This window comes from Globicephala melas, chromosome 12 (assembly GCF_963455315.2).
Source record: "Globicephala melas chromosome 12, mGloMel1.2, whole genome shotgun sequence".
Classification (NCBI taxonomy): Eukaryota; Metazoa; Chordata; class Mammalia; order Artiodactyla; family Delphinidae; genus Globicephala; species Globicephala melas.
In genome coordinates this window covers 51314504-51328319 of record NC_083325.1, presented here as the reverse complement: position 1 = coordinate 51328319, position 13816 = coordinate 51314504, and the positions used below count along the sequence as shown (strand labels likewise).

General features: G+C 35.1%; 2 protein-coding genes across 5 annotated transcripts in view; one reads left to right on the top strand and one right to left on the bottom strand.

Moving 5' to 3' along the window:
• The window catches only part of MSH6 (mutS homolog 6), a 98364-nt gene extending 97474 nt beyond the window's left edge, over positions 1-890 (top strand). For all 4 annotated transcript variants that reach the window (XM_060309594.2, XM_060309593.1, XM_030857728.3 and 1 more), the window contains exons 8-10: positions 167-321; positions 401-600; positions 720-890. In XM_060309594.2, coding sequence (XP_060165577.1) covers positions 167-321; positions 401-600; positions 720-801 — 437 coding nt within the window. In that variant the 3' untranslated portion in view covers positions 802-890. The remainder of the gene's footprint in view (positions 1-166; positions 322-400; positions 601-719) is intronic.
• Positions 857-13816, bottom strand: part of FBXO11 (F-box protein 11) — a 100164-nt gene continuing 87204 nt past the window's right edge. Inside the window, exons 12-23 of the mRNA XM_030857730.2 lie at positions 12006-12223; positions 10466-10551; positions 9533-9627; positions 8483-8605; positions 8315-8400; positions 7598-7674; positions 7361-7504; positions 4236-4346; positions 3382-3489; positions 2946-3054; positions 2271-2369; positions 857-2182 (exon numbers count right to left, since the gene is read on the bottom strand). Of these exons, the coding sequence (XP_030713590.1) occupies positions 2053-2182; positions 2271-2369; positions 2946-3054; positions 3382-3489; positions 4236-4346; positions 7361-7504; positions 7598-7674; positions 8315-8400; positions 8483-8605; positions 9533-9627; positions 10466-10551; positions 12006-12223 (1386 nt within the window). The 3' untranslated portion in view covers positions 857-2052. The remainder of the gene's footprint in view (positions 2183-2270; positions 2370-2945; positions 3055-3381; positions 3490-4235; positions 4347-7360; positions 7505-7597; positions 7675-8314; positions 8401-8482; positions 8606-9532; positions 9628-10465; positions 10552-12005; positions 12224-13816) is intronic.

Sequence of the window (13816 nt, the reverse complement as noted above, 5' to 3'; positions counted from 1 at the left end):
TCCAAGCAGACCTACTTAGCTAGAGAGGGCCTGTTTACAGAATGCTTTTGGATATACTAAACTGATCTTTAGTACATTTTTTTCCATTCCTTTGTGAGGCCTGTCCCTTCGAATATAATATGGCAGATTGTGTAACACATAGTTCATGTATATTTTATTTTCATAGGAAGAGGTACTGCAACATTTGATGGGACAGCAATAGCAAATGCAGTTGTTAAAGAACTTGCTGAGAATATAAAGTGTCGTACATTGTTTTCTACCCACTACCATTCACTGGTTGAAGACTATTCTCAAAATGTTGCAGTGCGCCTAGGACACATGGTATGTACAAGTTGTTTATTCAAAAGTTATGTTTTTGAATGGGTACTTCCATTGCCAGCATGTAATTTTTCTTTTTTAGGCATGCATGGTAGAAAATGAATGTGAAGATCCCAGCCAGGAGACTATTACCTTCCTGTATAAATTCATTAAAGGAGCCTGTCCTAAAAGCTATGGCTTTAATGCAGCAAGGCTTGCTAATCTTCCAGAGGAGGTTATTCAAAAGGGACATAGAAAAGCAAGAGAATTTGAGAAGATGACTCAGTCACTGCGATTATTTCGGTAATTATAACTGGGTATAATTAATTTTACCATGTAGTTGATTAACAAAACAGTAAAAGGAATGGATGATGCACTGTGAAAAAATGTAAACTAAAACTTTTTTTTAAATTTATTTTAAGGGAAGTTTGTCTGGCTAGTGAAAGCTCGACTGTAGATGCTGAAGCTGTCCGTAAGTTGCTGACTTTGATTGAGGAATTATAGACTACATTGGAAGCTTTGAGTTCACTTTTGACAAAGGTGGTAAATTCAGACAACATTATGATCTAATAAACTTTATTTTTTAAAAATGACCATTTTTCCATTTTCTTTCTAGGAAATTAAACCCTTTTAATTCTTACCTACCTTCTACATAATGGTTATTGAATACTCCACAATATATTAAGTCTAGATGTTATGGTACATGCATACACTTTCAGGCTGTTTATACCCACTGTCACCAATACACATAAATGGGGTGGGGGGGAGCTATGAAACTGTATAGGGCTGTATATATACTTGTCTCAGCTTAATGCGGGAAATTCTTTTAATTTCCAGCAATTTGTCTAAACTGTTCAAAAAAAAACTATGAACAGAGTTCAAATACAGGACTGTTTTGAAGAGACTTTCTAAAGTGTACTTTTAAAACATAGTAGTTTTTACCTTTCACAAAACTGAGTTACAAGAATACTTTTGTTTTACAGTGCATCCCTTCCTAGGAAGTCTCATTAAAACACTCACTTTGTCTAGGGGTGATTTTGAATGCTGCACAGGGAAGGGAAGGAAATATAGTCTTAACTTTTCTTAAAGGATACCAGAAACATTGCTGGATATAATTTAAGATTAGTGTTTTCTCTTTCATAGAAAGAACGTACATACTGGGACATGAGTACAGTTACAGCAAGTCTAGGTGTGCTAACAAAACAGGGCACATTCAAGTACAATAAGATTTTGCTTGAAATTAAAAACAAACTACATGAGATTAAAGCATTAAAATCATATTTCTCAATCTGAATACATGTTAAAAAAAATCAAAAGAAATGCAGAAGTGCTAGCTCACATTTTTACCATATTACAAAAGCAATTGGTACCCACGTCCATAAAGGCAGCAACAAAGCTGCTTGTCTATTGAAGAGTACTACTGCAAATTGGACTGCATTCAATGCTAGTTGTAAAAACACCAGCTTTTTTCAGAAGTTGGTATCTGTACAAAATTGCAGCTTATTTTCTTCACTTCTGTCCCTTCAAAAGTCTTTACACAGTAATGCTAAAACACCCAGCTTTGAGATCCTGAGTCAATATATTGCCACTTTCTTTTTGGTAGCTTGAGCTTCATAGTGTCAACTGACCTTGTGTATCCATTTTTAATACAGTCTCTTCCTGTAGCATGGGCAAATATTTTAAATCTTCTTCCAAAAAAAAAATGTTTTAAGTTATGATGTTAGAATGGCAGGACTTTTTCTTTAGGGAAGGAATTCAGTTGTGCTGCAATGTATTAGATTCTATAGGTGGAGCAGAGTCATATAGTGTATCTGTATCATGTGTAGGCTCACCAGCTAATGTACAAGGATTAGACAGTGTTCCAGCACCACAGTCACAGAAAAACCTAAAGCAAAATGAAAACCCAAAGATTAGGAAAGTGAGGGGAGGAAAATAATCGGGTAATACAGCAAGCAAGTGTGCTACATACATACCTATCATGTCTAATAAATTCTACATCATGTCCCTGATGGCACTTCTTAATGCAGTTCACACATATGGCATTTCGATCTGTGGTGTTACAAGTGTGACATCTAAAAAGCAAAAGCTTACATTATTTTCCTTGATCATGTTATTCAAAATACTGCAATTTGTTTATCTATTACCCTATGGCCTTTGGCTTATAAAAGAGGCCCCCAATTTTTGTGGCTCTTATCTAGGGACTTTAATGGAATAAGTGAACTTCCTATTTTGTGTCTTCTGAGGAAAACAATTAAGTTCCTATCAAGTCTTCACTGAATCAGTATGGGGGAGGGGAAGTCAAAACCCACTCATGGTGGCTGGGATATAAGGAACACTCAATGACAGCTTTACCTTGAAACTCCTAGGAAAGCAGTATGTTTCACATTTTCAGTGGTATCAGTAGTTACTGCAGTATTACATTTTCCCATATTTTACGGTCTCAAACAGGATCCTCAAAGTAGATTGATCACATAACTCAATGTGGACAATTAATAAAATTTTCAGTTATATTTTTCCATTAGCAAAAACCCAATTTACTTTCTTAGCTCATACATTTAAGGGAAAGCTAAATATGTGAGTTCTTGTCAGTTTAGAAAAGTACATCTTACTCTCCCATTTCAAGACTCACAAATAATTTAGAAATATACCTGTAGAAATCATGCATGGGGTAGCTGGTGTAACTTGATATTTTATATAAACATTGGCCTCTACTAACAGCCTTTTCTATGGCGTCTTGATTGTTCATTATTTTGTTATCTGTAATAAAAAAAATAAGAAATTCTAGAGTATAAAGGCTTAAGATAACAAATTACAGGATTATTTTAATAGTTTTTAAGAACTTTAAAAGAGGCTAACCAATGAAGTAAAAAAGTCGGCTAAGAATAGAAATGAATTTTCCTTGTACAAGATACTCCAACTATTTAGGACAAGGTGAAACAAAACTCTTTCAAAATAGTTCTCTTGAATTGCTGGTTAACTACTATACAGTGACAGAAGGTATTAAGTTACTGAATAACAATGGCTTCTATCATCTTTTCATGGCATATTTAGTGCATTATAGGCAGAACACAGACTCCAACATACCTTTCATTGTCACATTAACACCAGATGCTAAAAATAAGCCTCCAAACCGGTTGTTAAAAATCTGATTGCCTTCTAGTGTTGCAGTTGCATGATTTGTAATTTCAATACCTGAAGCAAAATTTACAAACAGCATATGCATCACTTTATATATAGTTTCTTAAAAGAAACCTGAAATATAGCAAATATAGTGAACTACTTCTTTTACATAAAAAGTATATTAACTGTTAACATCGAAAGAAATAAATGCAAATGTTTATTTGAATTGTTTATAGTAACATTCAATTCACTTTCCACTGTTGATAATCCTCTGTCCCTGCTAAAGGAATGATAGAGATGGTTTGTAATTTACTTTTATTAATAATGACATTTTAAAATTTCTTTGCAAACTAAGAAGAAGATAGGGCCCAGAAATATGTGTAGGTAGGAGCTAGATGGTTATTTGGAATTATTAAGAGAAATCCTCTTCAGTGGCAAAAAGTTGAAATATATGCATGATACTTGGACTTCACTTACCAAGATCTTTAAAAAAACATTCTGTTTGGCCATTTGTGAGGCCAGAGGGCTTGCATTTATCTGAATTTATTTCTAATGGTAGTACTAGCCTGTTATTTACTCTATGCAATTGATGATTCATAACTACTACTGAACTACAAGAGCAATATTATAAAGTTGGCTTAGAGTGGAAGAATCCAAAACTTGGATTAGGTGCTCTTATAAGCAATTGTTAACAGGCATTCAGCCAACTTCTGCAGCATACTTTTGCACACCTTAGTTATTAAGCAAAAGAGATAATATACCAAGAATCAATTTTATGTACAGAAAACAAGCTACAGGTAACAAAGGAAAATACAAACCTGCAGCAAATCCATCAAATATTCTGTTTTTCCTCAAGACTGGATGACTATTAGTGCTGATGAGAACACCTGCTTGAGCATTCCTGAAAATATCATTTTCTTCAAGGAGACCTATAATAAAATATTTCCCCAGATTAAGGCTAATGCGTATAGCAGATTTTACTAGCCTTTTTGGTGGTATTTAGGTTTTCTTTTAGTTTCTTATTAACTGGATTGTGACATTCATAGGACTAATTTTTCAACTGAAAAGAAATTTTATTAGTAATTCATAGATATTTAAAGTAGAATTTAACCAAAAATTGCTAAAATTGGCTGGTAACCATTCTAACCAAGAAACTGAAGTTCCATGGTTGCAAGGACCATTTCTAGCTTATGAATCAATCCCTAGTGCCCTGGCACAAAGCTGATTCTTACTGAACACTGCTGAATTAAAATTAATTCCTTTGAAAAATTTTAGAACCTTTGCACTCTGCATGTTTTAGTTCAAGCCCTGATTCTTTCTGGCCCCTATCAGCATTCCTTGATCCATTTCTTTCACTCCAACCTCTCTTCTGCTGTTGTGTTTCCCACCACTCTATCATATCCCTTATCTGTATAAACTATCAGAATAAAGTTTAAAATTAATTTGCTATTTACAAAAAACTCGGGGACTTCCCTGTGGCACAGTGGTTAAGAATCTGCCTGCCAATGCAGGGGACACAGGTTCCATCCCTGGTCCAGGAAGATCCCACATGCCACAGAGCAACTAAGCCAGAGGGCCACAACTACAGAGCCTGCGCTCTAGAGCCTGCGCGCCACAACTACTGAGCCCGTGTGCTGCCACTACTGAAGCCCGCACGCCTAAAGCCGGCGCTCCACAACGAGAGAAGCCACTGCGATAAGAAGCCCATGCACCGCAACAAAGAGTAGCCCCCGCTCGCCGCAACCAGAGAAAGCCCGCGCGCAGCAATGGAAGACCCAACACAGCCTGCATGCATGTATGCATGCATAAATAAATTTATAAAAAAGAAAAAAAAATATTCCCCCAACCTGCTCCTCTGTCTCACTATATTACCTACACTCTGAATATGCTATACATTTTTATCCCTAATGCCTTTGGTTTATATTATTTCCTCTTTCTGCAATGTCCTGTACTCTTTCTTCTTAATGACACTTCCTCTGGGAGGTTTTCAGTTTTCCTCCATCAAATTAATTATTAATTCTCTGCTGGCAGGATAACATAATGATTAAGAGGGCTGAGGAATGAGAATTCATGCCTTCAAATACTGACTTCACCACTTCCAAACTCTGAATGGGAAAATTACTTACCTTCTCTTTGTCTCAATTTCCTTATCTGTAAAATGGGCATAATAGCACCTACCACATAGGGATGTTGAGGGTTAAATTAGTTAACACATGTAAAAGTACACAGTACTAAATAAGTATTAGTTAATATTACTCCTATAAAATCTACTTATGTATAGTGAATCATATTTAGTTGTGTTCCAGTGTTTCTCTGCTCCCTGAAGACATGAAATATGTTTTTATTTCTGTACATACTTGATCCATCTGTAGTAGTTCACAGTATTGACCTCTAAATTCCCTTTCCCCTAGAAAACACTATTCCAAGACCCTGCCTCTAATCTTTTTTTTTTTTTTTAATATTTATTTACTTATTTGGCTGCACCAGGTCTTGGTTGCGGCAGGCAGGGTCCTTAGTTATGGCATGTGAACTCTTAGTTGCGTCATGCATGTGGGATCTAGTTCCCTGACCAGGGAGCGAACCCAGGCCCCCTGCATTGGGAGCACAGAGTCTTAACCACTGCGCCACCAGGGAAGTCCCCCTGCCTCTAATCTTGCATATGTCCACTATAACCTCCTCAAATGCTATTGCCAAGATGTAGTCCAAACTGTACCGCATATATACAAAGCCTTTTCATTATACTGTATACATAAACAAAGCTTTTTACGATTTGGGCGTTGCCCCCTTTTCCGGCCTCGACTTTCAGTATCTCTTGCCTTACTAAACCACTTTGTTTCCTTTAGACTTTTGCTTACAATGTGCCACTCTATTAGACTATAAACTTTCTGGATGTAGTACTGTTTTATTCACCATTTTATTTTTAGCATCTGTATCACAGTGTTTGCTACAGTGATGTTCAATTAGTAAGTATGTACATAACAAATGAAAACATGAAGTAACTATACTTTCTACACTTGGAATGGTCTTCAACCCCCTACCCCCCAACTTACCAGTAAATACTCATTTTTCAAGACACAGCTCAAGATTTTACTCCAGAACCCTTCCCAACACCTTACAAATAAAACCAACCATTCTGTACTGTGTTTCCTCATTATATCTTACAAAGAATCCTATCAGAGATAATGTCACTTACTGAATTGCTAGATTATAAACTCCTTGAGAGTCTATGTCATTAATGGAATCATCATTGTTTGGTGGTAGTAGTAAATTCTGTTGATTAAATCTTGGTATATTAGAGTAATGACTAGCTAACCTTCTATACAAGATATGTATAATGCTAGGTTACTGATGTTTCAGGAATGGTGATAATTTGCATTTGACAGTCTCTCCCAGTCTCTCTTTATGAACAAATTATGCCTTTGCAAGGGGCAGGGACTGTGAACTTTTGCCTCAATGTAAAGTGATTTGACCTTTATGGATACCAAACTGAGCACATATTGGCTTAATTCCATTCTCCAACGAAGACAGTTGTGAACAGGTACAAAGCAATCCTTATTTACTACAGACATTTATATATATTCGCAGACCAATTAATTTTCCACACCTAGTTCTATAACTTGACTTTGAAGTTTATTATAATCATATCACTATTCTGAATAATAAAAGGTCCAGAGAGAGGGTGTAAACAAATTCTGCTACCTTAAAAAAGCCTCGCTAACAAGTGGCACACTCAAGGTGGCTTGAAGGAAAAGGAAAATTCTGTAAACATCTCTCTCCTTTAACTCTAGGCACTAACCCCCTAAACCATCTTGAGACTTGATAAGGAAAAAGACTGTGATTCCCTCATTTATAACACATTAAATGGCAATGTCATTGATCATTAAAGATATGGAAGAATAATGGAAAACTGGGTTTTTTACTAATGCAAAATTAACAACAATACCTCGACCCCCATTAAATATACAGATGCCACCATCTCTTCCATCATGGATTTTATTTCTTCTTAGTGTAGGATTACTATCTGTCTTAATCCAGACTCCAGCCATTGCATTGTCAAATATTTCATTGTCTTCTATACAACCTAGACCTATAAATGCAAAAATTTAGGTTTTGTTATTTAGAAAGTATATTTCTAAAGACTAATAGCACCAAGAAAAAAACATTAAAAGATTAAACATACCAGAATTATAAACTAGAATTCCACCATTTTGTCCTCCCCAGATTTTGTTGCGTCTAATTTTGGGGTTGCTTCCAGTCCTATGGATAGAATAGAAAATAATGCCATTTCAATTGCTTCTACTCCCACATACCATGTTAGATAACAGTAGGAAAACCCACATTAAACATAGTAAGAATTAGCTAAATAATTAAGCATCACCTTCAAGATGCTCTGAGAAGTCTGTCAGTAAAGAAACTGGTTTAATTTTGCTTAATTCTATTTACCACAGAACACACTTAGCTATAGATTATGTTATTACTACAGAGTCTCCTAATATGTAAACTAAACTGAGGAGGTTAGATTAAGTAACTTTTATTATTATATGCTCCCCTCATATATAAAATAAAGGACTGAATTATATGATCAAGAGTACGACAGTTCCAAACCAAAAACTGTTAATATACAAGAAAGAGGGGTGTAAGAACTATTACTTTTGTGGAAATAGCATAAAAACAGAAGCTCCCATTTAATAAGCCAGGTACAGCATGTCAGGCGCCATTGGCTGCTGTCCTCAGCCAGTCTAAGAAAAGTTATATTCTGACAATTTAAGCCATGCTTAATTGCTTAGCTTTAACTCTTACTGTTTTTCCTAGACACCTGACTACTATACTGGGGTACGCCATGCCTACCTCACATACAACTCCCTCCCCAAAGAAAGCCAAATATGAAAACATTTACCTTATCTGAACCCCTGAATACATATGATTATAGATATCATTGTCCTCTAGTACTCCATGTCCATTGTCATAAAAATAAACACCAACCTAAAATTAAAAAAATAATTTTTCAAATTAAAAAAAGTGTTTACAAAACAATATATTTCCCGAGAGTCTAACATAATCTTACCTGCTTGCCACTGTGTATCCTGTTTCTTCTCAGTACTGGAGTGCTGCCAGTTGTCACCCAGACCCCAGCCAGAGTATTACTGTAGACTTCATTCTCTTCTATTACGCCTTGTCCTTTCTCATGCTAAATAAAAGTTACATTGATTTACAATATGTATCTTGTGTAAACCAAGTAGTTTATAGTGTATTCCCTCTTCTAAGACGGTTGTGACCAAAAAAATCTCAATTTTTGTTTTTTAATCTGAATAAGGAGATAAATGGATAACATTCTTTCACATAGCCTCTACCTAAGTTTAAGCTCTCAGAGTTTTTATACTGTTCTTTATGTGGTTTTGCACTTTTAAATCTTAGAGTAGTAGCATTCAATTTTGTTTAACAAAAGAACTTATTTTATTCTAAGATATATAACAAACTGAAGATCCCTCACTAGGAAGTTAATAGTTATTTTAACTTATCACTGGCGAAATCACTCCAAAACAAGGTTCAAGTTACTAAAAATTTTTTTAGAAGATTTAAGACATGAATATTTCTAGAACTGTGAATAAAAATTAGTCACACCTGGCATTACACAAGGACCTTTCTGAAACTCCTTTACGTTTTCTTACTTGAGTGACAGTTTCAGATACCATGATGACAGGAGACATAGGACTAATACATAGGTTTTTAAACTTTGCAAGATGCTTACATTATGTTTCAATATAAATTCAAATGTTTGGCTTTTTCAGAAGATAAAAACATTCAAGTCTAGTATTATTAATACTCAGTGATATTATGATTTTACTTAATACTTCTGGAAAATTTCAGAGACTCTTATGGTAGTCACATTGGCAAAATCCCAGTGTAACAAATATAACTCAGACTGCCAAGCAGTTGTTGTTACGAGTTCAGCCCATATTGCCAATTATAATTAGAAGCTTTTAAGTCATTCACACACTGGCAGACAGAAAAAGTTGAATATGGCCTACCTAAAGGTAGACATAATTCTGCCCTCACCCCCTTTTCTACCCTGATTTTGATGAATGAGATTCTAGAACTGTATTCATTAACTTACCACATAAATTCCACCATGCTGGCCATCATGAATTTTGTTATGTCGAACAATTGGACAACTGTTTGTCCTAATCTGAATTCCTGCTAATGCATTGCCTATTTAAAAATAAAAGTTACAATATCAACATATGGAGCCTAATGGAACACAGTAAGAGCACAGTTCTGTGAAATATGTCATATTCAGAAAGATACTTATGATCCATGAGCATTCCAAGACAAAACTAAAGGAACTAGGAGTGTAAAGAAGATGCAGAAGGACTGTAGGCAGTATAGGTATAGTGGTTAAGACCAAAGACTCTAGAGCCAGGCTGTTAAGTAACTTTGAATAAGCTGCTTAACCTCTTGGTGCCTTTGTTTTCCTGATCAGTAAGTGGGGATATTTAATAGTGTCTACTTCACAGGGTTGATGTAAATATTACATGACTTAATTCAGGAAAGGTGCTCAAAAAAGTGCCTGGCACTGAGTAAGCTTTATGTAAGTATTATCCAGTAAGTGTTAGCAAAAGAGGAAGCCCAGGAACATTTCAGTGTCTAGCACATAGATACCTAATAATTGTTTCCTGAATTAATACCTCAGAAGTTTTAATGAGGAATAAGGGTTTTCCCTTTCTAATTAGTACCGAAGTGTATTAAACTGTCACAGAAATAATTTATTAACTGTTAAACAATGGAGTGAATGTAAGAGAATTATAGATACTCTGTGAGACTAGGGTCTTAAGTTTTATTTTTATCCCTGTTATGTAGAATACTGCTTAGTACTTAGAAGTTACTCAGTAAATGTTTGTTAAGTGAATAAATGTCACAGAATAATCTTTATTGAGAATTTAAAGAAACCAGATCAGTTCTCCTACTCAGAACGTTTCCAAGCGGTCCTTTTGCTAATGTCAGGAACACAGGCCAAGCTCTAAAATTTTATAGAAAACGACATGCTTACCATAAATGTCATTTCCTTCAATAAGGCCTCGTCCATCACCAAAGATGTAAACTCCACCTTGATTTCCATTAAATATAGAATTGCCCCTATAATTATGTGGGAAAAAACCCAAAACACAAAAAAGCATCTATTCAGAAAACTTGCTTGTTTTATACAATAATTGTAAGGCCACTGATGTTTATGTGACCTTAGAAAATTATTTAACTTCTATGGGCCTCAGTTTCTTAATCTATGAAATGAGGGAGTAGGTGATTTCCCTTCCAGTTCTTTCTAAGACTTAAATCTTTGGAAAAGCCACCTAGTATTTGAGACGAAATAGCATTCTTAAAAATTCACCTCGGGCTTCCCTGATGGTGCAGTGGTTGAGAATCTGCCTGCCAATGCAGGGGACACAGGTTTGAGCCCTGGTCTGGGAAGATCCCACATGCCGCGGAGCAACTAGGCCTGTGAGCCACAACTACTGAGCCTGCACGTCTGGAGCCTGTGCTCCGCAACAAGAGAGGCCGCGATAGTGAGAGGCCCGCGCACCGCGATGAAGAGTGGCCCCGGCTTGCTGCAACTAGAGAAAGCCCTCGCACAGAAACGAAGACCCAATACAGCCAAAAATAAAAATAAATTTAAAAAAAGATTCCACATCTTCCCCCAACATTGGCAAAAAAAAAAAAAAAAAAAAAAAATCAACTCAAAAGAGCTAATCCAGGGAGTTCCCTGGTGGTCCAGTGGTTAGGACTCCACGCTTCCACTGCAGGGGGTCTGGATCCGATCCCTGGTCAGGGAACTAGGATCCCACAAGCTGCGCGGTCAAAAAAACAAAACAAAAACAACAACAAAAAACCCAAAATCTATTAAGATTAAAAAAAAAAGCTAATCCATTTAAAAGAACTTTTCTTAGCTCATCTATAAACATTTGCTGAATAGTAATTAAGATGGCAATCACATAATCAACTTTTATAAAGCTAGTGGAAAAAAATGTGACAAAAATAATTCATGGTCTTTGATTAAATTATAATAGCTCTGTTCTACAGTCTTAGCCAATGCCTTCAAGACTGGATCTGTTTGTTTCCTTACTGTGGCCAGAGGAAGTGGTAGGAACTATTAAAGAAAGGTGACAGCTTGAAGTTTTGACTCTCTGTTATTCTTGGTCTAAGTATCTTTGAGATAATTAATTTCCTGGGTTATTCTATCTGCTGACTCTCAGGGGGAAAAAAAAAAGGTCATTCAGATTTCAAGGGAAGATCACAGCCCTATTTACTCATCTATAATGCAGTCTGATGAATTTAAAATAAAAATCACAGCATTTTCAATTTTTCATAAGCAGTATCTTACATGGCTTACATCATGAATAAAAAACAAACAGAACACCTCAAAATAAATGCAATAGTTATGCTCATTCAGATGCACAGACTTTTACTAGGAAAATCTATTTTATAGTAGTCAGGTGTCTAGGAAAAACAGAGTTAAAGCTAAGTACCTTAACTTTTCTTATAGCATGAAACATAAAGTGAAAACATAATTTCCATCCATAATTATATATAAATACCTTATTGTTGGGTCACTATTTGAGGTAATCCATACACCTGCAAAGTTGTTTGCATAGATTTTATTTTCAATGAACTGTCCTCTTCCTTTTTCATGAACATATATTCCTCCAGTCTGCCCATGATGAATTTCACATCGAACCACTGTGGGGTTAGCATAAGCTTTTACTTCAAAGCCTGCTATCCTGTTTCTGTGTATGTTGCAACTTTCAAAGTAACCCTGGAAAATAGAGAAATTAAACCTGTAGGTAAAGCTACTTTCCAAAAAGAAATGACATTAAAAAGTCTTTTTAATGTATACCTCAAAATTATCAGAAATGTTCAAGAGTTAAGAATGAAACAGATAGATATATACTAAATTTCAAATGATACATATTTTAAATGTGTTAGTAAAACAGAGAACTATAAATTCTCTAATTAATGTGAGTATATTCAAACCCAGGAAAGAAAAATAGGGGAAGATTTATTCGATAAATGGACGTAAATACCATTACCAGTAAGAATATATATCCTTCAACAAAAAGTTTATTTAAGTACTAAAGAAAATAAACTCTCATAGCCTTAAAAATGCCCCAAGAAATCAACTTCTAAAAAGTTGACCCAAGGACATAATCAGAGACTACAGAAAAAGACACACAAAATAATGTTCATCTTAGCCCAATAGGGAACTAGCTCAATAAAATGTTGTGAAGGCTTATGTTCATGTTACACATACTATCATGTTAAATGAAAAGAACAGTATATACTTCAAGATAGACTACATTCAGTATGATGTCAATTGTATTTGAAGAAAAACAACTTGAAGGATGAAACAAGAATATGAGCGTGATTAAATGAGTAGTGGTATTATGGATGCTTATGGTATCCTTTATACTTCTCTAAACTTCTTAAATTTTCTATAACAGATAAATTTACTTATTTTCTAGTGAGGATAAACGTTACTGTAATACTGATATCCTAAATTCTAAGACTCAATCAGACTGAAGGTTAGAGGAAAAAATGAGATAGTTATAAGACGGCACTTCTAAAAGCCATTTCATCCTCCTCGTCTATCTCCCTTCAAAAAGTGAATGTGTTCTCTCTTTAAATTCCCTTTAGCAGTAAGTATTTTCTTATGCTACTTCCAGGTACTGCCTTATACTGTATTTGCCATATCCATTTTTACCTGATCATAAGCTCCTGAAGAGAAAGGACTACACTAACTTCTGGAGCATCTATATAAAACTTTACACATTGTAAGCACTCAAAGTAGGGCTTTTTGCCAAATTCAGTATTAAAACAGGATGTAATTCTGAGTATTCCAATACACTACATAATTAACTCTTTAAGAAAATGGTCCTCTGAGAATAACATTTAGAAGTAGTTTTCAGGTTTCATTTTCCACAAATAAAGTACAAATCACTTATAACTTACCTGTTAACATATAGGTTATAATCTTATTCTTTTAAAAAAAATTGGGGGATTGCATCAAAAATGGCTTCTTAAAATATAAAAAAAGTTTTTTCTTCTTTGATTTTATACCACATAAAAATGGATGGACACCACGTGTATGTATATAGACTACTACGGCAAAACTGAGCATCAAAGAAAGAAAAACAAATTCTAAAAGAGGCTAGGTTGAAAGAGCTTAACGTCAGACTGGAACAATTCAACATTTCTGGTATTTTCATCATTGAGAAGAGAGTGCAACTTGTCTCTCTCTGCCAGGAGTTGCATGACATGTCTGAATGGTAAACTTGGGAAAGAATAAACTGAGTATGCTCAATTCAGCTTCACCCTTTTCCTCATGGAAATGAGCTGCCCTTAGGGAACA